General features: G+C 45.2%; 2 protein-coding genes across 2 annotated transcripts in view; one reads left to right on the top strand and one right to left on the bottom strand.

Annotated features, from left to right (window-relative positions):
* The window catches only part of CNOT4 (CCR4-NOT transcription complex subunit 4), a 135,055-nt gene that overhangs the window by 1,797 nt on the left and 109,387 nt on the right, over window positions 1-23,871 (top strand). Inside the window, exons 2-5 of the mRNA XM_078783372.1 lie at window positions 9,988-10,228; window positions 10,457-10,654; window positions 19,032-19,118; window positions 19,380-19,481. Of these exons, the coding sequence (XP_078639498.1) occupies window positions 10,055-10,228; window positions 10,457-10,654; window positions 19,032-19,118; window positions 19,380-19,481 (561 nt within the window). The 5' untranslated portion in view covers window positions 9,988-10,054. The remainder of the gene's footprint in view (window positions 1-9,987; window positions 10,229-10,456; window positions 10,655-19,031; window positions 19,119-19,379; window positions 19,482-23,871) is intronic.
* On the bottom strand, window positions 21,077-22,937 carry LOC137415813 (uncharacterized). The gene is made up of 2 exons (XM_068101327.2): window positions 22,674-22,937; window positions 21,077-22,044 (listed from the first exon to the last, which is right to left on the bottom strand). Exons 1-2 carry the CDS (start codon window positions 22,935-22,937, stop codon window positions 21,187-21,189), a joined length of 1,122 nt encoding a protein of 373 aa, XP_067957428.2. The 3' UTR covers window positions 21,077-21,186.

Below are 23,871 nucleotides of genomic sequence, written 5' to 3'. Positions count from 1 at the left end.
ACTTCCTCCCCCTCCCCACTTCCTCCCCTCCCCACTCACCCCTTCCCACTCCCCCCTCCCCCTCCCCACTTCCTCCCCCTCCCCACTCACCCCTCCCCCTCCCCACTTCCACCCCCCCTCCCCACTTCCCCCCTCCTCCTCCCCACTTCCACCACTTCCCCCCTCCCCCTCCCCACTTCCCCCTCCTCCTCCCCACTTCCACCCCCTCCCCACTTCCACCCCCTCCCCCACTTCCCCCTCCCCTCCCCACTTCCCCCCTCCCCTCCCAACTTCCCCTCCCCCTCCCCACTCCCCAACTTCCCCCCCTCCCCCTCTCCACACTCCCCCCTCCCCTCCACACTTCCCCCCCTCCCTCCACACTTCCCCCCTCCTCCACACTTCCCCCTCCTCCACACTTCCCCCCCTCCCTCCACACTTCCCCCCTCCTCCACACTTCCCCTCCTCCCTCCACACTTCCCCCCTCCCCTCCACACTTCCCCCCTCCTCACACTTCCCCCCCTCCCTCCACACTTCCCCCCCTCCCTCCACACTTCCCCCCCCTCCCTCCACACTTCCCCCCCTCCCTCCACACTTCCCCCCTCCCTCCACACTTCCCCCCTCCCTCCACACTTCCCCCCCCTCCCTCCACACTTCCCCCCCTCCCTCCACACTTCCCCCCCTCCCTCCACACTTCCCCCCCCTCCCTCCACACTTCCCCCCCCTCCCTCCACACTTCCCCCCCCTCCCTCCACACTCCCCCCCCTCCCTCCACACTTCCCCCCCTCCCTCCACACTTCCTCCCCTCCCTCCACACTTCCCCCTCCCTCCCTCACACTTCCCCCTCCTCCCTCCACACTTCCCCCCCCTCCCTCCACACTCCCCCCCTCCCTCCACACTTCCCCCCTCCCTCCACACTTCCCCTGCTCCCTCCACACTTCCCCCCCTCCCTCCACACTTCCCCCCCTCCCTCCACACTCCCCCCCCTCCCTCCACACTCCCCCCCCTCCCTCCACACTTCCCCCCCCCTCCCTCCACACTTCCCTCCTCCCTCCACACTCCCCCCCTCCCTCCACACTTCCCCCCCTCCCTCACACTTCCCCCCCTCCCTCCACACTTCCCCTCCTCCCTCCACACTTCCCCCCCCCTCCCTCCACACTCCCCCCCTCCCTCCACACTTCCCCCCCTCCCTCCACACTTCCCCCCCTCCCTCCACACTTCCCCTCCTCCCTCCACACTTCCCCCCCTCCCTCCACACTTCCCCCCCTCCCTCCACACTTCCCCACTCCCTCCACACTTCCCCCCCTCCCTCCACACTTCCCCACTTCCTCCATCACAATATCGCTCCTATTGTGATTGAGGAATTGTTTACTAGAAGCACCCTATTGCTAGAGGGGGGAGGGGGGGCGGGGGTGGGAGGGGGTTATGTTGTTATCCTTATTCAAACGTGTCATCCAAAATACCTCCCTGCATTATTCAAAACAACTCACTGTGCTGTAAAATGTGGGTACAGGAGTACTGTACTGTAATTCGTGGTTCTAAACCTTTTTCTCAACAGGGACCGGCAAAGGTCAGCGATAAATGACTGCGGACAGCCAATTGGGAACCACATAATTAATGGTCTTTACTTTCTATACTTCAGCACGTCATACATCTATCTTTTATCTATAATTCCAGTAATCTCTGTGTGTTTGTTTGTTTGTACGTTTGTTTGTTTGTCTGTGACCGCTGTTTCTCGACAACCACGGGTCCGATATACTTTAAACTTGCCAGGTATATTGCTGGGGACCCGAGGATGTGCCTTTTCAAGGTTTCATATTAATCGGACAATTACTTACCGAGCTATGTCACAAAAAACGATTCAACCAATCAGAGAGCAGCGAGCTATCGCGTGTGCCGAACGTGGCGAACACACTCTGCCTCGGATGGCACAATTGAGAGCGTATTCATTTATTTCCCGTCGGCAAACTATGTTGGCGCTATGTTGGCGTTAAACTATGTTTTAAAACTAATTAAAACCCCGGGGGATTGTCACTGTACTCGCAAGCCGTTCGCCGTTCGCTTTGGCGTTGCGAATGGACCAAAACATTTCATGGACCAAACCATTTCATGTAAAGCGTTCTCCGTTCGCTTTGGCGTTGCGAATGGACCAAAACATTTCATGGACCAAACCATTTCATGTAAATAGAGGGGGGGATATAATTTTAGATATAGATATAGTACGGCATGCCCTAGTTTAATAAAATCAGTGTTTATCTGGCCGTCTGTCCCCGAACAACTTCCTCAGTGTTGGGCTGGCCCCACCAAACTTTCTGTGGAACCTTTTGGGGTACCACGGGGTGTTCTAACAGTGAGGTGTGTGACAGGTTTCATAAATTTCTCAATACAGTTATGATTTTGAGCTTCCACCCGTACGAATCTGCTCTCTCCGCATGTAAACTCGTTCATGGGGGTTGGGGTGCAGGTGTTGGGGTCCCTGCACGTGTCTTAAAGTGGGTGGGAGTTTTCATAAAATTTCTCAACATTTTTTTCTCTCGATATTTTGGGCTATCACCGATGCATAGCATGGTTACCTCACTAGTCTTTAATAACTTTTTACAGTAACGTGTGTGTGGTGTGTGTGGTGTGTGTGGTGTGTGTGTGTGTATACACTGTATATGTATATATAATTTTTTATTTTTTATTTTTTGCTTGGTTTAGCTGCCTCTGTCACCGCCTTCGAGTACACAGGAATTGCCTGATGGAATAACTTGAAAACTCATTGTTGTACTCATTGCCGGTAAAAACAAAAAAAACAGTGTTGCTTGCGCTAGCTAGTGTGCCATCATTGTGCCCAAAGACAGATCAAACCTTAGGCTTGGCCGGAGACTCAGAGCGGGTTCTCTGCTCGTGTGTAAAAAATAAAAAAAACACTTTTTTTTTGTTTGTTTGTTTTTTAATTATACATGGAATGTGTTGTATGTGGAATGTGTTACATGTGGAATGTTTAATTATACATGGAATGTTCACCACCATCTCTTATCTTCCCCCATCCAAAACCTTGATCTCTTCTACCCCTGCTAATTTCATCCCAGATCCACTTTTTTGAAATACCAACTTCTTTCCTGGAAAAAAAAAAAAAAACCCACCTTTAGAGGCCATTTTTCCCCGCAAGCGGGGGTTGGCCTTTTTCGGGAACCGTGGTTGTTGTTGTTTTTTGGTCCCCTTTTTGAAGCAATGTTTTACGGCCGGATGCCCTTCCTGACGCCAACCCTTTTTGTCGCCTTTTACGACAAGCAGGGAATTACCAGTGAACTGGTACTCAATTAGCCAACCTCGGAAGGATGACAGGCTGAGTCAACCCCCCTGGCGTTAATTCAGCGATCGACCGGGATTCGAACCCAGGATCCTAGGATCCTAAGCTGGCACCCTAGCCGCTAGCCCAACACCAGGGTTTCTTTCCTGGAAGTCCTTGCAATATTGTCCTTGTGTTTTGTGCTTCTCCAACCCCCCCCCCCCCCCCCTTCCCGTGCCTCCTCCCCACAGGCCCTCTCCCTGTCGTGGATCTCCCGATGTCCCCTTACAAAAAATTCTGGATTCAACCCTGGAGTTGATAATCTTACTATAATTCACCAAATGTCTGTCTGTCTGTCTGTCCATCCGTTCCCAGGTACCACAAAAACGGCTGAAACTATCACAACAAAATTTTGGGTGGGTAATCCTAGGACTCCCTGGAGTAAAATAGGCTATATTGTTTTGGTCTCCAGCATTTTCAGATTTGGACTCCCGCCTAACGTTGTTGTCCTGGGTACCGCAAAAACGGCTTCACCGATCTCAACGATACACCTCCATGCCCGTGGGATTCCCATGGGTGACCCCACTAGTAGGTATAATTTCACCATAAGCCTGCTCCTGTAGATGTTTTTTTTAAATGATAATTATAATGTCATAGGTCACGTGGTATGGGCACCATCTTGGAAAAACTGAAAGACTTTGCACTTCTATATCTCCAAGAGCACTGCGCAGCAAAAATTGAGACATGGCCTTTTTTTTTTTTCTTTTTTTTTGTATACAGAGTCGAGGCTTGTGAAAGAGCTAACATTTATCAAACAAACAAATCAAACAAACAAGCGAACAAAGTATATAAAAAGGGGAGCGGTCGACAAAATGGGGAGAGAAGGGGAGGAAGCACACAAACACAACATTTGAGAGCAGGGACATCGGGAGATGCTTTTGGAGGGAGAGGGCCTGGGGGGGAGGCAGGATAGGTATAAAACGCAAGGACACCAAGGACTTCCAGGAAAAAGTCAAAAGTCACCTCAAAAAAGTGGATTTCGGGTGAAATTAGCGGGGGTAGAAAAGATCAAGTGTTTGGATTGGGGAAGATAAGAGGTGGTGGTGAACAGCCGTTTTAAAGACCTGGAGGGAGGAGTGGGATTGAAGAGAGTGAGGGAGTTTGTTCCAGAGGCAGGAGAAAAGAGGAATGAAGGAGTGAAGGTGAGCAGAGAGTCTTGATTTTGGCAGTTTAACCATAAGAGGGTTGCAGGCAGATCTTGTGCGACCTGCAGGAATATTTGGGGGACAGAGCCCAGAGAGAGGTGGGGGAGCAAGGCCGGAGAGGAGTCGGTAGAAGACGGAAAGACCACCAACCTGCCTGCGGTGATTAAGTGAAAGGCCCTCGGAGATAGCGTCATCGTGGGAGATTCCAATGATTCTAAATGCTTTGGTTTCAACAGCATGAAGACGAGCTATGTGTGAGGCAGGAGCACCAGCCCAGAGGGGAGAGCAGTACTCCATTGAGCTGCAGATGAAAGCCTAGTATGTGGTGAGGAGCTCAGGTGTGCCAAGGAAGGATTTCGCACGACGGAGGATGCCGAGTCGGCGACTGGCTTTGGAGGCCAGCTTGGAAATGTGGTTTTCCCAGGAAAGATCATGGCAGATAGTGAGACCCAAAAGCTTGAGTGACAGAACTTCTTGGAGAGGATTATTCAGAAAGTACATGGGAGGGTTGTCCAGTCGGTCTTTTTGGAGAGACATCGTAAGAGTGTGAGATTTGTCAGGATTGAAAGACATGTTCCACTTGTTTGCCCAGTCTGTGATTTTGTCCAGGTCTGCAGAGAGTGAGGAGGCTGCAGACTGCCGATCTGAGGGATGAGGAATGGAGCGGCAGAGAGTGGAGTCATCAGCAAAGAGATAGAGAGGATTTTCAACAGAGTCAGAGAGATCATTGATGAAGACTAGAAAAAGCACAGGGCCCAGAACACTGCCTTGGGGAACTCCAGCCTGAACAGGAAGTGGAGATGAGAGGAGAAACCCATTCAGGGCCACACGTTGACTACGACTAGAGAGGAAGTCCGCCAGCCATGTGTGGAGATTTCCATGGATACCAAAGGAGGAGAATTTGGTGAGCAGAGCGGGGTGCCAGACAGTATCGAAGGCACGTGATATGTCGAGGGAGACAGCTCTAATTTCCTGTTTGGCATTGAGGACCTCCATCCATTGTTGAGACAGCAGATGCAGCATGTCCAGAGTAGAGTGACCTGGTCTGAAACCAAATTGATGATCAGAGATCAAGCCATTGGAGAAGAGGAAAGATTTCATATCCGAAGCAATGATGGATTCCATGACTTTGCTGATAATTGGGAGAAGGCTGATTGGTCTGTAGTTGCTAGGATCTGTTTTTGCACCTTTTTTGTGCAAAGCGGTGATGTTGGCTGATTTCCAAGCAGATGGCAGATGAACTTGAGCAAAAGAGAGGGTGAAGAGAACAGAGAGAGGGAGTGAAAGAGCGGAAGAACAGGATTTTAGGACCCGTGGGCTGATGCCGTCAGGTCCAGTTGCAGAATCAGAGTCGAGGGTTGACAGAAACTTTTCCACCTTGTCAGGAGGAAAGGACACGGAGTCCAGGAGCAGCTGGGTACGACTGGGTATGGTGGGTACAGAGAGGGATGGGTTTGGGACACAAGATTTAGAGGCAAACACAGAGTTGAGGCATTCAGCTTTTTCACGTGCGGAGTCAGCTGTGGAGCCGTTTGAGGTAAGGGAGGGGATGGAGGGGGAACAAACACCAGAAACAGATTTGACCAGACGCCACCAGGATTTGGAAGAGGGAGACAGATAAGAGAGTTCGGTCTTGAGAACGGAGAGATATTGTTTCCTGGCTCTCCTGAGGGTGGACACACACTTGTTTCGGGCTTTGTGAAAGGAAATGAGATTTCCTTCCGTTGGATTTGCTTTCCAGGAGACGAAGGCAAGTTGTTTCTGGGCAACAGCCTCACCACAAGATTCCGTGTACCATGGACGGGAATGTGTACCACGGCTTATTGTAAAGAACTCTCCAGGAGGATTAACATATGTTAATGATGATGTCATAGGTGCCTCCATTATGATGTCATTCGACAAGTACAAAACTTCATCCGATCAGGATGAAATTTCTTGAGCGTCATCTATGGATAAATTAGAGAGAAAAAAAAAATGATGATGTGATCGGTCATGTTCAGTCGCCATATTTTTTTTTAATACAAAAGCCTTAAAACCACTAAAAACCCATTTTCTCCGAAACGGCTAAACAGATCGAGGCGAAACATTACATGCATGATTGCATACCCATGAAGAACAAAAATGTCCACGACCATGAGGTCATAGGTCATATGCTTTGGTGGCTGTTTTTTTTTTTTTTTTTTTTGAAGAATTAACCTTAAAAAGCCACTCCTCCAGATCGGCTGAACAGATTGAAGGGAAACTTCACACATATGTTCCCCATGCCTTGGGGATACCATGATGTCCTTGAATAATTAATACGCCACATGGTTTGGTGGCCATATTGGCTTGAACAAAAATCTTTAAAAAAATTATATCTCTTGAACCGCCTCATTGATCTATGTCAAACTTCAAAGTAATGTAGTAGTCGGAAAGTGGAACACTTTTAAAATATTCAACATGATTGGTCTTGCGGTCTGGCAGCCAGAAGTTATTGTTTTAAGAAAAAGAAAGCACTATATTATCTTCTCCAGCCATGTGAGTTTTCAATATATCTATTAATTATGTACTGTTTGAAGTCAGAGACAACCTGTTTATTAATTACGTACGTCTATTAATTATGTACTATCGGAATGTTCCTTTGGACACTCTGGACTGCTTTGACCCCTCCCCCCTTTGAAGAACATTTAAGACCCCTCCCCCTACCCCCCCCCCCCCCCCCCGCCAAGACCACCAAGACCCAAAAATACTCTGAAGACCTTCAAATACTGAAGAATCAGAGAACCCAAAGACCTGAGGACTCAAAACAGCCCAATGACCTAAAATACCCAAAAGACTCCGAGGACCCAAAAGACTCCGAGGACCCAAAGACCCTGAGGACCGCCTCATTTAAAAGAAATATTTAAAATACAATACTGAATTCAGGACGTCATGTGTCATGCGTGCATGATGAAAGTGGGGTTTTACAAAATAATGAAAGGCTGTACAAAAAAAAAAACACTCAGTAAAATACACCTCACAAACGCGTCCTGGCGAGGGTCTGCAATCTCTGATTGCTCTTTCTTGTTGCTTATGTTTATTGCACCATGAAGTTTTAGATTCTCTCTTTTCCCCTTTCCATCCATCCCACCTGCACCTCTGTCCCGGGTTTTATTAGTCCCCTACCGGTGTACACCGGAGGGGACTATAGGTTTGCACTCCGTCCCTCCCTCCCTCCGTCTGTCAGTCTGTCCGTCTGTCCGTCTCAGTCCGTCACGCAAAGAACAGTTTTCCGGACGACAGACTGCCGGTAGGGGACATGTATTGCAGCGCAATACTCAGAATGCTTGTTAGTCCCCTACCGGTGTACGCCGGAGGGGACTATAGGTTTGCACGCCGTCCCTCCGTCTGTCCGTCTGTCAGTCCGTCACGCAAAGAACAGTTTTCCGGACTTTTTTTCTAAACGCTTAATGCTAATGATTTCAACCTTGGTGCATGGTTTCCTCATGATAAGCTACAGATCAAGTTCGAACTTCACGACGTTTCGATCATTTTTGACAAAGTTATGGCACTTTGAACTTTGGGAATTCTGATGATCCTTAACTCGGTGCCATTTTAAGTTTTAATTTCCTTTAAAAACCAATTTCTCTGCATTAATAGGACCGATTGAGATCAAATTTTCACCATAGGGGGGACTCGGTCTGTAGAATCTTTTAATGGTAATTATGACGTCACAGGTCACGTGGTTCGGCCGCCGTATTGTTTTTCGTGAAAACACGAAAACCCCTTTTTCTCTGCAACGGCTGAACAGATCGAGGCCAAACTTTGCAGGCAGAATCGCATACCCATGGCGAACAAAAAAGTCAACGAGCATGACGTCCTGCATCACTTGGTTTCAGAGTTATGACGTTTTTAAGCATGAACCTTTAAAACCGAGCTCCTCCGTCATTTTTGATCCAATCGAGGGGAAACTTCACAGATCTGTCCAGCATGCCAGTCTACTAAAATGTCCTTTTGGAATTTGCGGTAGGGCACGTGGTTTGGCAGATATCGTTAATTTAACGAAAATATTTTAAAAATGGATATCTCTTGTTTATTCTAGAGTTCTCCTCAAGCCGTACCGCGCGCCCTCAGCCTCGTCTCGCGTACGTCAAAAGCGCGACACCGCGCGCTTTCGTGAGGGGCGGAGCCAAGCCGAGCAACATATATAATAAATTGCTGATATTTAGCGACTCGAAAGGTTCTTTATCAACAACTTATTTTGTCGTGCTTCTGCTGACCTGTCTGCAAGGTGTATAAATCGAAGTCCCGAGTGCGAATCACAGGTGAGCCCGTCCTGAGGTACTTAGCGATTGGGAACGATTCAGAACCTGTGGGTAAATAACCCTTGGTAATTTCCCCAACAGTTTTCCGGACGACAGACTGCCGGTAGGGGACATGTATTGCAGCGCAATACTCAGAATGCTTGTTATTAAAGTTTTCTTTGGTTGGTTTAACTCGATATTTAACTGAAACAACAAGGCCGCTCATCTGCCTCAAAAGCACATTTAGCCATAAAGGCCTTAGGCCTTTAAAGTTCAAGTTGTAAGTTGTTGTTTTGATGTGTGATGGCACTACCACTGTACAGCACTGTGTACATTTTTTTTAGCTCACCTGGAACGAAGTTCAGGGGAGCTTATGCGATGGCGTGTCATCCATCCAGCAGTCCGTCTGTCCGTAAACACTTGCAAATTTTTCTCCGAAACCGCTGAAGTGATTGTGACCAAACTTGGCACAAATTATATTTGTTGTGTTGTGACTAAAGTTTGTTTACGGCATTAAAAAAAAAACACAAATCGGAGTCTAAGGGGTTTTACTGGGATTAAAGTGAATCCAGATTTGACCCTCCAAAATAGGAATTTGCTTTTTCCTCTGAAACTACACACTATCGATGAAACTTCACCACAACCTTCACCACCCGTGATGTACAGAAGTTTGTTCACTGCATTAAAAATATCTGCCCTTTTGGGGGTTCTACGGGTGGGTTGTCCCCCAAAATAGGTATAATTTGCTTTCTTTTCAGAAACGACACATGCAATTTCGATGAAACTTGACCACAACCTTCATCGTCTCTGATGTACCAATGTTTGTTCAAGGCATTGGAAAAATTGTGTTCTGAGGAGGTACACGGGTGGAGGGGGTATTTTTTTGTTTGTTTGTTTGAAGCATTATGATTATGTTAGTTTAGTTAGTACGATTCTACATGCTGCCCTGTCTTCTAGCAACCATTGAAATTGGTTTAAAATACATTTAGTCAGTGCAGTATACTGTTTGTTCTACCAGGTGAGCGCCAGGGGTATCGCCCCTTTAAAAAAAAAATTCTTTATTATTATTATTATTTTTTGGTATTTTATGAATTTCAGCTGATACCTAACATTGGTTTTCCTTTTTATTAAAGATGAATCATGTTATTTGCAATATAACACTATGTTCTGTTCCTTAATGGTTATACCATATGTTTTTCTTTGTACAGTATTGTGTCTTGTCTGGTGTTCGTTGTACTCATCCTGATTGGCTTTGCTTCATTGCTTTCAGGTTCTGAAGTGCTGACCATTGAAAGGAGCCGGTTCATTTTTTTGGGTATCCTTCATTCATTATTATTATGTCTCTGAGCCCGGAGAGCCTGGATGAGCCATCCGAGTGCCCACTGTGCTTGGAGCCACTTGAAATCGATGATGTTCACTTTTTTCCCTGCACTTGCCAGTATCAGATCTGCAGGTTCTGCTGGCACCGCATTCGTACAGATGAGAATGGTCTCTGCCCAGCTTGTCGAAAGGTATCGTTTTGGGTCTCTTGTCTGAAATATATGTCTGCTTTTTATTTTATTTTATTTTTTGTTCTCCATCTGAAATAGCATATTCCACATTGAGTGAATGAATGAATGACTGAATGAATGATCGTTTTAAGGCCATTTTCCCCGCTAGAGCAGGGGTTAGCCTGCTAACCTTAGGAGTGAGGTGGATTCAATGTATCTTCACCATTCTCTGGTTTGTGTTGTGTGCAGCCATATTCAGAAAATCCTGCTGTGTACAAGCCCCTGAGTACAGAAGAACTTCAGAGAATAAAAAGTGAGAAGAAGCAGAAGCAGAGCGATCGCAAACACAAGCTCTCAGAAAATAGGAAGCACTTGGGCAGTGTCCGGGTTGTGCAGAAGAACCTTGTGTTTGTTGTGGGTCTTTCTCAGCGACTTGCAGATCCAGAGGTAAGATTGTATAAGTGTATTCGTTACCTGGCCCCTCTCAAACGCCCCTTTTGGCTTGCGATAGTTATGGTGTATTCCAGATAGGTGTTTTTTACGGCTTAACCCCCATAGGACAATGCTGTCTAGAACAGCGTTTGCCTGTCCGTATGTCCCCACAAATGTACACCAATCAGAGCTGAGGATTTGGTCACATGACATGGGGATGCATTTTCTAACCATTATAGTTGCATATTTTACTAAAAGGAAATATAATAACTTTCTATGGAATGTTTTGGAGTCCCAGCGGATGTCGCAAGGTCGGTTGGGGGTTTCAGAAATTCCTCAATAAAATTATGATTTTGAACTTGGCTCCCGAATACGGAAGTGAACAGATGGCGACGGTTTGCTGGTTTGATAATATCTCGATACAATTGTGATTTAACATTATATTTTGATATATTATTGATATATTATTAATTTGTGATTGGAATGTTGAATGCTGCTGTTTGGAATGAAAATATAGAGAACGTGCTGTCAATGCCTCGCGTTCGACTGAAATTGGCACAGCAATGTGGAATTTATTGGTTCATAATTTGCCATTCACCATTTTTTACCCAAGTCATTCATTCATGAAGTCATTCATGAACCCAAGTCAAGTCCATGCCTGAAGTCAAAAAATGTAATACTTACATTATTTGCTAACTGGTATTCCCACCCAGGTCATACTATCCTGTTCAACTAAAGTATCAAACAAGCCCGGCTACGCCGATGTTGGAGTATTGGTTTTATTACAGTGTGCTCCACCATATCCTCACAATTGCATACCTTTCTTGTGTCCTTAACGTACACCTTCACATTTTAAAACATCCAACATGGCCCGTCTACTATTACCATGTGGCACTGAACCATTGAATTTGAGCAGAAGGCTCCTCCCATAATTATAGTGCAACAGTTTGGGAATGTAATTATTGTTCCCCGTCGCACCGCAGAGCGAAAGGGGTACAATGGTTTTCCCCTCCGTCTGTGTGTGCGTGCGTGCGTTGAACCTTGTGAGCGGAATATCTTGAAAAATAAATGAACTACTAACTTCTAATCCGGTGTGTGGGTGTATCTACGCATAAGGAAGAACGCTATTGAAAATTGGGTCACCACGTCAAAATCCAAGATGGCCGCCGCCATGTATGTCTGAACATTGTGAGCGAAATATCTTGAAAAATAAACGAACTACTAACTTCTAATCTGGTATGTGGGTGTATCTACGCATAAGGAAGAACGCTATTGAAAATTGGGTCGCCACGTCAAAATCCAAGATGGCCGCCACCATATATGTCTGAACCTTGTGAGCGGAATATCTTGAAAAACAAGCATTCTGAGTATTGCGCTGCAATACATGTCCCCTACCAAAGTTCAAAGTGCCATAACTTTGTCAAAAATGATCGAATATGCAAATTTATGCACGGTTGATGCTGGTTTTCAAACTTGATCTGCGTTATGCTGAGACACGTGTGTACAAAATTTTGTTGAAATCGGCCAATGTTTGGTGGAGTTATCGCACGAAACCAAAGTGTGACAGACGAACCTCATTAAATATGCAAATTTATGCACGGTTGAATGTGGGCGCGGATGATGTGAGACCGGGTTATCCTGACCGGTTATCCTGACCAGGTTATCCGCGGACCGTGGAAGCTAGGTTACTTCTGACGCGTACTGTGTATACTGCTAAGAGGGCAGAGTATCAGATACATATTTAAAGAAGTATTCACGCAGATTATACGCACAGAAGCATATGGTAAAGTGACACTCCAACCTCCCTAGATGTATTGTTGATTTATTGGTAAACTATGTGAATTCAATGTATTCTTGGCTGATATGAAGAATTGTGTCAATGGAAACAAAATTCAGTGAAAACGTTTTTGACTTGATGCTTATTCTAGGAAAGCATTTTAAAGAACAGTCCACGATTACAGCATATTGTACACAAGGAATATTAACAGCTTTGACTTACCGCACTCCAAATTATAGTCCGGAAAACTGTTGGGGAAATTACCAAGGTTTATTTACCTACAGGTTCTCAATCGTTCCCAATCACTAATTACCTCAGGACGGGCTCACCTGTGATTCGCACTCTGGACTTCGATTTATACACCTCGCAGACAGGTCAGCAGAAGCATGAGAAAATACGTTATTTTTCAAGATCAATGATCGATGTGTATATATATGTTGCTTGGCTTGGCTCCGCCCCTCCTGAAAGAGCGCGCTGTGTCGCGCTTTTGACGTTCGCGAGACGAGGCTGAGGGCGCGCGTTGCGGCTTGAGGAGAACTCTAGAATAAACAAAGTGCCATAACTTTGTCAAAAATGATCGAATATGCAAATTTATGCACGGTTGATGCTGGTTTTTAAACTTTATCTGAGGTATGCTGAGACACGTGTGTCACGCCTCGCCTCGTTGATAAGCCCGCAAGGTCGCTCCGTGCAGCGGCCTGCACGTATTGCACTCTGTGAATTATATAAATTATTACCAACTCACGGTCTGAGGTACTGGCGATTCAAGAGATATCCATTAAAAAATTTTTTTTTTTCGTTTAATGAACGATATCTGCCAAACCACGTGCCCTATCGCAAATTCCAAAATGACATTTTAGTAGACTGACATGCTGAACAGATTTGTGAAGTTTCCCCTCGATTGGATCAAAAATGAGGGAGGAGCTCGGTTTTAAAGGTTCATGCTTAAAAACGTCATAACTCTGAAACCATGTGACGCACGACGTCATGCTCGCTGACTTTTTTGTTCGTCATGGCCAGCGAGTCTGCCTGCAAAGTTTGGCCTCGATCTGTTCAGCCGTTGGAGAAAAAGGGGTTTTCGTGTTTTCACGAAAAACAATATGGCGGCCGAAGCACGTGACCCGTGACGTCATAATTACCATTAAAATATTCTACAGACCGAGTCCCCCCTACGGTGAAAATTTGATCTCAATCGGTCCAATTATTGCAGAGAAATTGGTTTTTAAAGGAAATTAAAACTTAAAATGGCACTGAGTTAAGGATCATCAGAATTCCCAAAGTTCAAAGTGCCATAACTTTGTCAAAAATGATCGAAACGTCGTGAAGTTCGAACTTGATCTGTAACTTATCATGAGGAAACCATGTGCCAAGTTTGAAATCATTAGCATTAAGCGTTTAGAAAAAACGTCCGGAAAACTGTTCTTTGCGTGACGGACTGGCGGACTGAGGGACTGACGGACGGAGGGACGGCGTGCAAACCTATAGTCCCCTCCGGTGTACACCGGTAGGGGACTAATAAACTAACTACTAACTTCTCATCTGGTGTGTGGGTGTGTTTCCAACCCACTCGCAAATATTATCGACTCTTCCATGTTTCCTGCATCTTCCACTTTGTCAACTCACATCACTTCACCGACGGGGGACCTAATCGTAATTTATTCTTTACAATACAAGTGATGTTGCATTTTGTTTGTCCAAAATAATGAAGTTTCTATTGTAGCAATGGGTGTTTGTTAATTATTAAAAAATAACTCTTGCTGAGTGTGGCTGCATCGGATGTGTAAGTGCGTTGTTTACAAATGCTGGTTTTTTTTTTTGTTTGTTTTTTTTTGTTTGTTTGTGTGTTTTGTTGCAGCAGCTGCCAGACAGGTTCAAATCTGGGGAGTCATGCAAACCATTGTATAAATGATGCAAGTTGCATGATTGTTTCTGAGTGGTGTAAATGTCATAACCACAGCATATATAATGCTGAACGATAACACCATTAAGAGCTCTTGGGTCCAGACAGTGCATGCGGCAGTTCACAAATATCTATATTCACGCATTTTCGAGTTATGTGCATTTTTGTGGCTAGGTTGTGCACACAGGCCGTGTATAGGCTGAGTCGTTGGTTCACACACCCATCAGAAGTGAAATGTAAATTTTTATATGCAGTCGGACCCCGACATTTGTGGGCGATACGCTCCTGGAAAATGCCGTGAATGTTGGAACAGCGAATGTGGCGGCATTGTTTAAATGGGAAAAGGAGGGGTGGGGGGGGTGGGATATATTTCCGGCAGCTCCTGGTTCGCGAAAAATCCCACGAACGTCGGGGCATTGTTGCAGTCTTAAATAAAAAAATAAAAAATTGTTTTCCCTTTTTAAGGCAATTTTCTCTGCTATAGAGGGGCGTAGCCTTGCTGGCCCCATGACAGTCATCATGGTTCCATTTATGAGGTAATGTTTTTATGGCCGGATGCCCTTCCAGATGCCAACCCTTTAGTTGCCTCTTTCGACACGCAAGGAATACAGTGTACCTATTCTAAACCGGGGCGCACACACACATTCATCCCAGCAATCTGGTACTCAATTTGCCGACCACGGAAGGATGACAGGCTGAGTCAACCCCCTGGCGTTAATTCAACGATCGACCGGGATTCAAACTCAGGATCCGAGGATCCCAAGCCGGCACCCTAACTGCTAAGCCAACACCAGGCTCTCCATTGTTGCAGTCTTAATAGTTGGTAACTATTATCTTGTCAAATGACATTCCTAGGAAACTCCCTAAATATTCCACATTGTGTTGGGAACTAATTTCCTTGCAACAATCGTGTCTGTCTCTGTCTGCTTGTTCAGAATTAAGGATGACTTGCACCTGCGGATTAAATGAAAGAGTTGATGATACATAATTGCCTCTTTTTTTTATTTTATAAACACCTTACCACAAAACTCTGAGACACAGAGGACATAATCTTACTATAATTCACCAAATGTCCGTCCGTCCGTTCGAAGGTACCGCAAAAACGGCTCAACTGATCGCAACGATATTTTGGGTGGTATTCCTGGGACCCCTGGGGGTAAAATAGGCTATATTGTTTTTCCAATTTTCCAGTTTTTCCGAACACGATGGAATAATATTTACCGATATGAACAGTAATGTGGCTTTTGTTGAAATTCTACAAATACTGTTTATTCTATGTACCAGGAGAGAGTAGATAGACTCCTGATGAACTCTTCCTATATAAACGTGCGGCTCAGAAGTAACATGGCAGCGTGTGCAAAGCGACTGAGAAACAGGTGTAGCGGCCGCTTCTGTGTTAGATTCGGCACGCACTCTTCACACATAAACATGCGAATGAGAAAGACATGTAGCGGCCGCTTCCGTTTTGCAAAATTCAATCTTTTTTCAAAATGGGCACCATGTACTGTTTAGCTTTTGATGATTTGCGTGTGATATGATTCAATGGATGTTTATATGAATCATTTAAAATAAAAAAAAGCCTTCCATTTCTGACATTCTGCCTTTTCATTTGGGCTTCCCAATTGAAGCCCTGCCCATAGGGCAGGTACCGTTGCTAGTTATAATAAGATGTAAACGTCCACTTGCAGACACGCTACAACAAATCGTAAATGAGGGATTAGATCTTAACAAGTGAAATATCTACAGAATACTTAACAGCAGTAGAATAATATCAATACTTGAAAAAAAATAAAAAAAATAAACTGAAATAAGTTTGGCAAATCATTAACAGATTTATGGAATGGAATTATCAAGAGGAACTCTCAATCCAACACATGGAAGCAATTCTGAATATGTATTGAAGGTCAAGGTCACAAAATCGTCAATTTTCATCCAATTGCCTTGACATTTGAACAGGATCTGCATATTGTCACTGGATTGGTTCACCAGAAATCAGAGCGATCAATTTGGCTGTTTTGACATGTCAACAGTTTCCATAACCACAATTTTACCTTATTATAATCAAATGGGACTTTTTTGTGATTTTATTATCACCATACCTCAATATTTTTTTCAAGTTTTAAAATTGGCATGTACATAGCTTATTTGTATGTCATAGTATGTGTAAAATCTGGTCAAAATTAGTCGAAGGTCAAGGCTATCCGAAACATGGAAAACGATTATTATGGTGTGTTTATAACACAGCCAAATGTATCGGCCACATTCGTTAGGTATCATGCAAAACACTAGATGGGTCAAATTTTGTTGCTCTTTAACGGCCACTATTATCCCAACTTGTGGGGTCAGCTGGGGGAAGCTTAGCCCAAGTCTTTCATGAACCGGCCTGGCCAGGCCTGACATTCGCCTAGTTAAGGCAGGAATTTGGAATTTGGCTATGGTGCCGACGATACTCGCCTGCTCTTTGCGAAGGACACATGGGATCTTTGATGTCCACCAACACATGCTGGCAGACGGGACTCCCAATTTAACATCCATCCGAGGGACGGCAGACACATTGATGATTCACCCTGCCTGTGAAACACCAAACTGGCAGTTTATAGCTGAGTTGGGATTCGAACCTAGGCTAGACAGCTTGGAGGCAAGTGTGCGTATCTCTAGGCCATCCTGTCAGCCCCAAGATAGGCTAGGCCATCCTGTCAGCCCCAAGATAGGTCAAATTAAATAAATAAATAATATATATATATATATATATATATATATATATATATGTATATATAGATAGATAGATATAGATATATATATATATATATATATATATATATATATATATATATATATATATATATATTGTGTATATATATTGTGTATAAATATCTGCCTCTGCCTCCAGCTCACTGTACTTTCCTCTCTTCAGTAGTAGAGAGCAGTAGAGAGCCAATTGGGGAAAGCATGAGACAGATTTGGCTGACGTATATGACGAGCCCTGTCCTCAATGGAAGTTGCACGTTGGTGGAGGCCCCGCAGCACTGGAATGTGTCGGTTACCTCCCGGCTGTCTTGTGCTGGGTGCCCGATGACTTGAGCGTCAAAATAAAGGCCTGAGTGGGCTTTTGACTCCTTCTCCTTGACTAAATAAAGATGTCAAACTGGTTATTAAAGTAATGTTCAAGTAAACTTTCTCCACGCATGGCTTGCGGACTTCCTCTCTGGTCGTAGTCAACGTGTGGTCCTGAATGGGGTTCTCTCATCTCCCCTTCCTGTTCAAGCTGGAGTTCCCCAAGGCAGTGTTCTGGGCCTTGTGCATTTTCTGGTCTTCATCAATGATCTCTGTGACTCTCTTGAAAATCCTCTCTGCTGATGACTCCGCTCTCTGCTGCTCCATTCCTCATCCCTCAGATCGGCAGTCTGCAGCCTCCTCACTCTCTGCAGACCTGGACAAAATCAGACTGGTTAAACAAGTGGAACATGTCCTTCAATCCTGACAAATCTCACACTCTTACTATGTCTCTCCGAAAAGACCGACTGGACAACCCTCCCATCCATTTTCTGAACAATCCTCTCCAAGAAGTTCTGTCACTCAAGCTTTTGGGTCTCGCTATCTGCCATGATCTTTCCTGGGAAAACCACATTTCCAATCTGGCCTCCAAAGCCAGTCGCCGACTGGGCATCCTCCGTCGTGCGAAGTCCTTCCTGGGCACACCTGAGCTCCTCACCACATAAAATGCTTTCATCCGCAGCTCAATGGAATACTGTTCTCCCCTCTGGGCCGGTGCTCCTACCTCGCACCTAGCTCAGCTTCACGCTGTTGAAACCAAAGCTTTCAGAATCATTGGAATCTCCCCCGATGAAGCTAACTCCGAGGGCCTTTCACTTACTCACCGCAGGCAGGTTGGTGGTCTTTCTGTCTTCTACCGACTCCTCTCCGGCCTTGCTCCCCCAGCTCTCTCTGTGGTCTGTCCCCCAAATATTCCTACAGGTCGCACAGGATCTGCCTGCAACCCTCTTATGGTTAAACTGCCAAAATCAAGACTCTGCTCACCTTCACTCCTTCATTCCTCTTTTCTCCCACCTTTGGAACAAACTCCCGCACTCTCTTCAATCCCACTCCTCCCTCCAGGTCTTTAAAACAGCTGTTTACCACCATCTCTTATCTTCCCCCATCCAAAACCTTGATCTTTTCTACCCCTGCTAATTTCACCCCAGATCCACTTTTTTGAAATACCAACTTCTTTCCTGTAAGTCCTTGCAGTGTCCTTGTGTTTTTATACTTCTCCCACCCCCCCCCCCCCCTTCCCACGCCTCCTCTCTCCAAGCCCTTTCCCTCCCATAGATCTCCCGATGTCCCTGCCCTCAAATGTTGTGTTTGTGTGCTTTCCCTTCTCTCCCCATCTTGTCTACCGCTCCCCTTATTATATACTTTGTGTGTCTGTTTGATTTTTTTTTTTTGTGTGTGATAAATGTTAGCTCTTTCACGAGCCTCGATCCTGTATACAAATGTGCTGTTGAATTTTGCATTACAGGCCAAATGGCTTCCCGTATCTAAGTTCCTTGTAATGTTATATGTTTTTAGAGGTATATGGTAGATGTCAGTCCTAATAATGTTTTAGAATGTTACATTTGTTTTTTGAGTTTGGTAAATATGGTCAAAGATTTTCCACATTACATTGAATTCGTTTTTGTGATCTATTATGCTTTTACTTCATGTTGTACTTAAAGGTTCTCAAGAAACTGGAGTACTTTGGAAAGTTTGGCAAGATGCATAAGGTGGTGGTTAACAGCAGTACATCATATGCAGGGTCTCAGGTTGGTGTTATTTTTATATTTACCCTAATTCACATTTCTGAGATGGTGGTTGCATTTTTTTTTTTTTTCAAAAGCTTAGGAAATGTGTAAATTATAGTTGTTTTATTGTTGTTGTTGTTTTTTTTTTTTGTTTTGTTTTTTATCCTCCTAGGCTCAATGTGCTATTGCTCAATGCACTATTGAAAAACAGTGATCCTCTCCGTCGTGCGGAGCTATTTGCTTTGTAGCTATACTCTATAGCTATTTGCTTTGTCCCACCAGGGTCCTAGTGCAAGTGCATACATCACTTATGTTCGAGCAGACGATGCATTGCGAGCCATCCAAGCCGTAAACAACGTGACAGCAGATGGCAGGACGTTGAAGGTATTGTAGTCATTCATTCATTTATTACCTCCACCACCGAAGGTGGATGGAGGTTTTGTTTTCACCCTTGTCTGTTTGTCTGTTTGTGAGCAAGATATCTGAAAAAGTTGTCGACGGATTCGGACAAAATTTGGCAGAGAGGTAGAGTATGTGACACGGACGAAATGATTTGGTTTTGGTGAAGATCTGAATTTGGATTCGGATACGGGGATTATTTAATTTTTAAGTAATTCTTCACCATTGAGGGATCGGGTGAAAAGCGATTATATAACGTAGTTAAAAAAAGTTATGGATGACTTTTGACTAAACTAGGTAGATGAGTTGGTTTGGTGACGAGAACTTTGGTTCGTTCTTATTTGTTCGTTCGTTCTTTGTTCACGTCGTTAAAAAATGTTCCATCTGTCCCTTGAAGAATGGTATTCTGTCATATTCTATAACACCTTTTCTTCTTCTTCTATAAAAGGATGCTTTCGACTTGCTCACCAAATCTATTCATTCCAAAAAAAAATTCCATCTCTTATAGTGCATCTTTCATTCATTCCCTAAACTCTCCAGAACTCCACCCATCCTTCAGCATCCTCAAACGTATTTTTGACTCGAAGGTCGCAAGAAACTCATTTTGCAAGAAATGTTCGTTTCCCATTAATCGTACATTTTTCAAAATCCAATCTCACCCCTCCCCTCCAAATCTTCCCCATCACCCATCCCTTTCAAATCTTCCCCCTTGCCCCTCCCCTCCAAACCTTCCCCATCACCCATCCCTTTCAGATCTCCCCCCTTGCCCCTTCCCTCCTAAACGCCCCCCACACCCCTCCCCTCTGAGACCCTCCCTCACTCCTCCCCTCCTAGACTCCCCTCTCACCCCTCCTCCTCAAAGCGTCCTCCCCGCTTCTTCCCCCTTCCAACTCTCACCTTCAGCTCCCTCAACCTTCTGCCTCACTCTTCCCCCTCCTCAAACAACACCTCACTGCGCCTCACCCAATCACCATCAAACCTTTTGTCCGCCCCATACTTCCCTTTCTCCAAGCTGTTCTGAAATCTCTGACGCACCTTCAACAGCTCTCCCTACCTCTTCCTCCTCTTCCACATCATACCGTACCGCTCCCCCCCCTGTTCTGTATCCGATGCTCCCCCTTCCTTCTCTTTAACAGTATGGACCTCAAACATCCAGGTAGTGCAGCGGCATAGCAAACCAATTGTGCATTTTGTGATGGAAGCACCAAATTTGGCAGAATGATAGAATATTATATGGAGAACATTTTCAGATATGGAACCACTTTGGAATTCACCCCAATGTGGCCGCCATATTGGATTTCAAAATGGCGGCTTAAAAATCTTTAATTACACATATTTCTGGTTCTATACCAGCTACAGCCTTGATTTTAGTGTCTGGATGTACAAACTTGAGGTCAAGGAATTGAATGGTTCTACTTAGAAGTTGATTTACTGACGCCATATTGGATTCCAAGATGGCGGCTTCCGAAAATCTGCTGACCGATATCTCTGGTTCTATGCCAGCTAGATACTTGATTCTGGTGTCTAGATGTACATTTCTGAGGTCAATGAATTGAATGGTTGTATTGAAATATGTTTTAATGCACATAAGCAACTGATAATCCCATATTACGTACATTGTATACACACGTTCAGCAAGAGAACTAGCGAGCGTATTGCATCAAGTCATGCCAAGTGTCACAGTTCCAACTCAATGTGAGCAGTCACCATCACAGGCACACAGTGCTGTGCATTTCAGAGCCGCTTTCTTGCACTTGCATCTCCCACTGCAACCGTTTTCGCACCCACAACAGATGAGTTCATAGCAGGATTTGGCAGCTTCTGGTAGTGTTGTCCACAGAGGATCGAACTGTCCGTCATTGTCCACCCACCCCCAGTCGCATGGTGATGGGAGATAGCAGTGTGGGACAAGAGACTGTCCCCAACAATGTCCACCCTGGTAAGTTGCTCTCTTCACATGTTGTACTCGGGCGGCCTGTGTTGGAGGTATTGCTTCAATGGATCGAGATTTCTTTGCAAAGAGTTTCTTTCTTGCCAGATTCACCTCAGAACATGTGCATGTGCGGTCGTACAGAAGCACTACGTATCTCTCCAGGGTTGCCAGTGTATCCTCAGAGATCTCACTTGGTGCAGATGCCAGGTCCAGGAATGCATTGGTCACTTCTGGAAAAGTTTCCCATACTGCCCATGCTGTTTTCTTGCCACGACCTGCAAAGCTCGAGACGGTATCACACCCTGTGATTGCATGGAAGATTGGCAGTGCCTTGGCTTTGTCTGGTCCCAGGGTAGCAGACAGCTCGTGTGCTGCTATGTAGCGGAAGTTCTTTCCGGTTCCAAGCGCTAACCAGAGTTCGTCCACTACCTCATTAAGCTCCTGGGCCATCCACACAGCGAGAACCACCACATCTGTGTCCACGGTGCGGATGAGTACTCTGCGGTGTCCAGATTTCATAGCAGCTGCTGCGTGGAGCATCATGCGCGTGTCTGCTTCCTCGTGATTGCACGGGGCCAAAGCGGCTGTGTCTGCACATGGTGGTACAGCAATGACCTGTTGGTGTAAGCATGAACAATACCGTGATGTAAATTAAATGTGAATTCCTTTGGTGTAGGTGGTCACGAATAAAACCTGACATGAATCTGCATAACATTTATTAATTTATTTCAGTACATTATTTCAAGTACATAAATACAGGGCAATTATTATTATTATTATTATTATTATTATTATTGTTATTTACTTGGCATCAAACACATGAAATCATACAATATGACATTGCACATATAACAGTAGCCTGTTCATGTACACTCCCCCAAGATGCCAGGAAAGAAAAAAGCAATTCAAGAACACTATGGCCAATAGGCCTTTCTTAACAATTTGAGGGAGTGTACCGTGGACAGCTAAAGATTATATATACAATACAAAATATTATTCCGAATAGATAATACAAATCGGGATTATATAATCAAAATTAAATTATATGAAAAGAATACACATATGTGGGTAAGAATTTACTCTACAACAGCATAAATCAATAATACATTGTATAATATGTACTGAAACCACAGAAGATTGTACACACACTCTCAAACACACAAGCAGGCACGCACCCACTCTCACCACCCAGACACATACACACACTTTCACTAACACACACTAACATACATCATGCACATTACCTGTTCACCGTCAGTAGCAATCAGCTGTTTGTCTGGCACATCGATGGACTCCGTGACCTGCTTAGACAGAAAGCTGAAGAGTTCCTCCTTGTTCTCGTCGACACGGAGGAAACTGTGCCAGTTGCCTGGTAGGAGGGCAGAGCCAGTGACACGTCTGCGTATTCCCTTGCCTCTGTTGGTCCTTGCAGTTGCCTTCAGGCTGCCTGACTTTGCATAGCGGTCCCACACTAGATCGAGACGAGATCGATGTTGAAGCTGTGACATAATGTATGGAACGAATACTTTTGTGGCATAGTCAAGAAATGTTTTGGTCTGGCCTGGGCTCAGCATTTGAACTATTACAGCTCCATCGAGGATCACAGAAGATACTTGTGGTGGGTCCGACTTTGTTTCGACAAGCTGTTCTAAGGGCTGCAACAAGTCAGCTTTGGAACCAAAGCGGAGCTGTCCATTTTGCGAGAGTGCTGGCGGATGTGCGCTGTTCTCATGTTTGAAGAACTGCTCGAGACCCCCATCTCTGGTTTGGCATGCGATGTATAGTCTGGAGAAGAGCTCTGAATCACTCTTTGCAGAGGCTACTTGTTGTTTGCTCTTCTGGGCAGCTTTGACCTTGATGGATGAAAACAACGGGAGTTTGTTGCGTTTGATGACATCATTGAGTGGCTTGGATCTGTCTGCCAGACGTTCCTTCTCAAATGAATGGAACTGATCTCTCCCAATCTGTACAGCTGTACGCACAGTATCTACAACAGCTGGGCCCAAGATCTCCAGTGTGCCCAGGACCAGCAAATCTGTGCTTTCTTCTTCAAAGGGGCTGCCCATCTCTTCGATGACTGTTGTCAGTGCACGGACATCTTGGACGAACTTCTTCTGCACACTGTCGGTTTGCTCATGGTGGTGGGTGTGCTTTTGGCGCAGTTGGCGCAAAACCCTTTGGCGCAGTTGCTGTGAGGTCTCAAATTCTGTGATGACCCGAGCAACTTCGGGGCCAGCCACCATCCACCGTCGAAGGGCACTTGGATTTTCAGTTAGGCCCACTGCCCCGCCATCGCCTTTGACCGTGGCATTGTTTTGTTCATGAGCCTGGTCTAGGGAGATGGCAGAGAAAGCATGCCTAGTCTTCTTGGATGTGAAGTGCCCCGCATGGAACTTGGCAGCAACATCTGGGTGTTTCTCTGCAATGCCAACCATGTCCCTG

This window comes from Myxine glutinosa, chromosome 8, assembly GCF_964187855.1.
Source record: "Myxine glutinosa chromosome 8, kmMyxGlut1.1, whole genome shotgun sequence".
In the NCBI taxonomy this organism is placed as follows: Eukaryota; Metazoa; Chordata; class Myxini; order Myxiniformes; family Myxinidae; genus Myxine; species Myxine glutinosa.
This window is presented reverse-complemented; position numbering and strand designations above follow the sequence as displayed.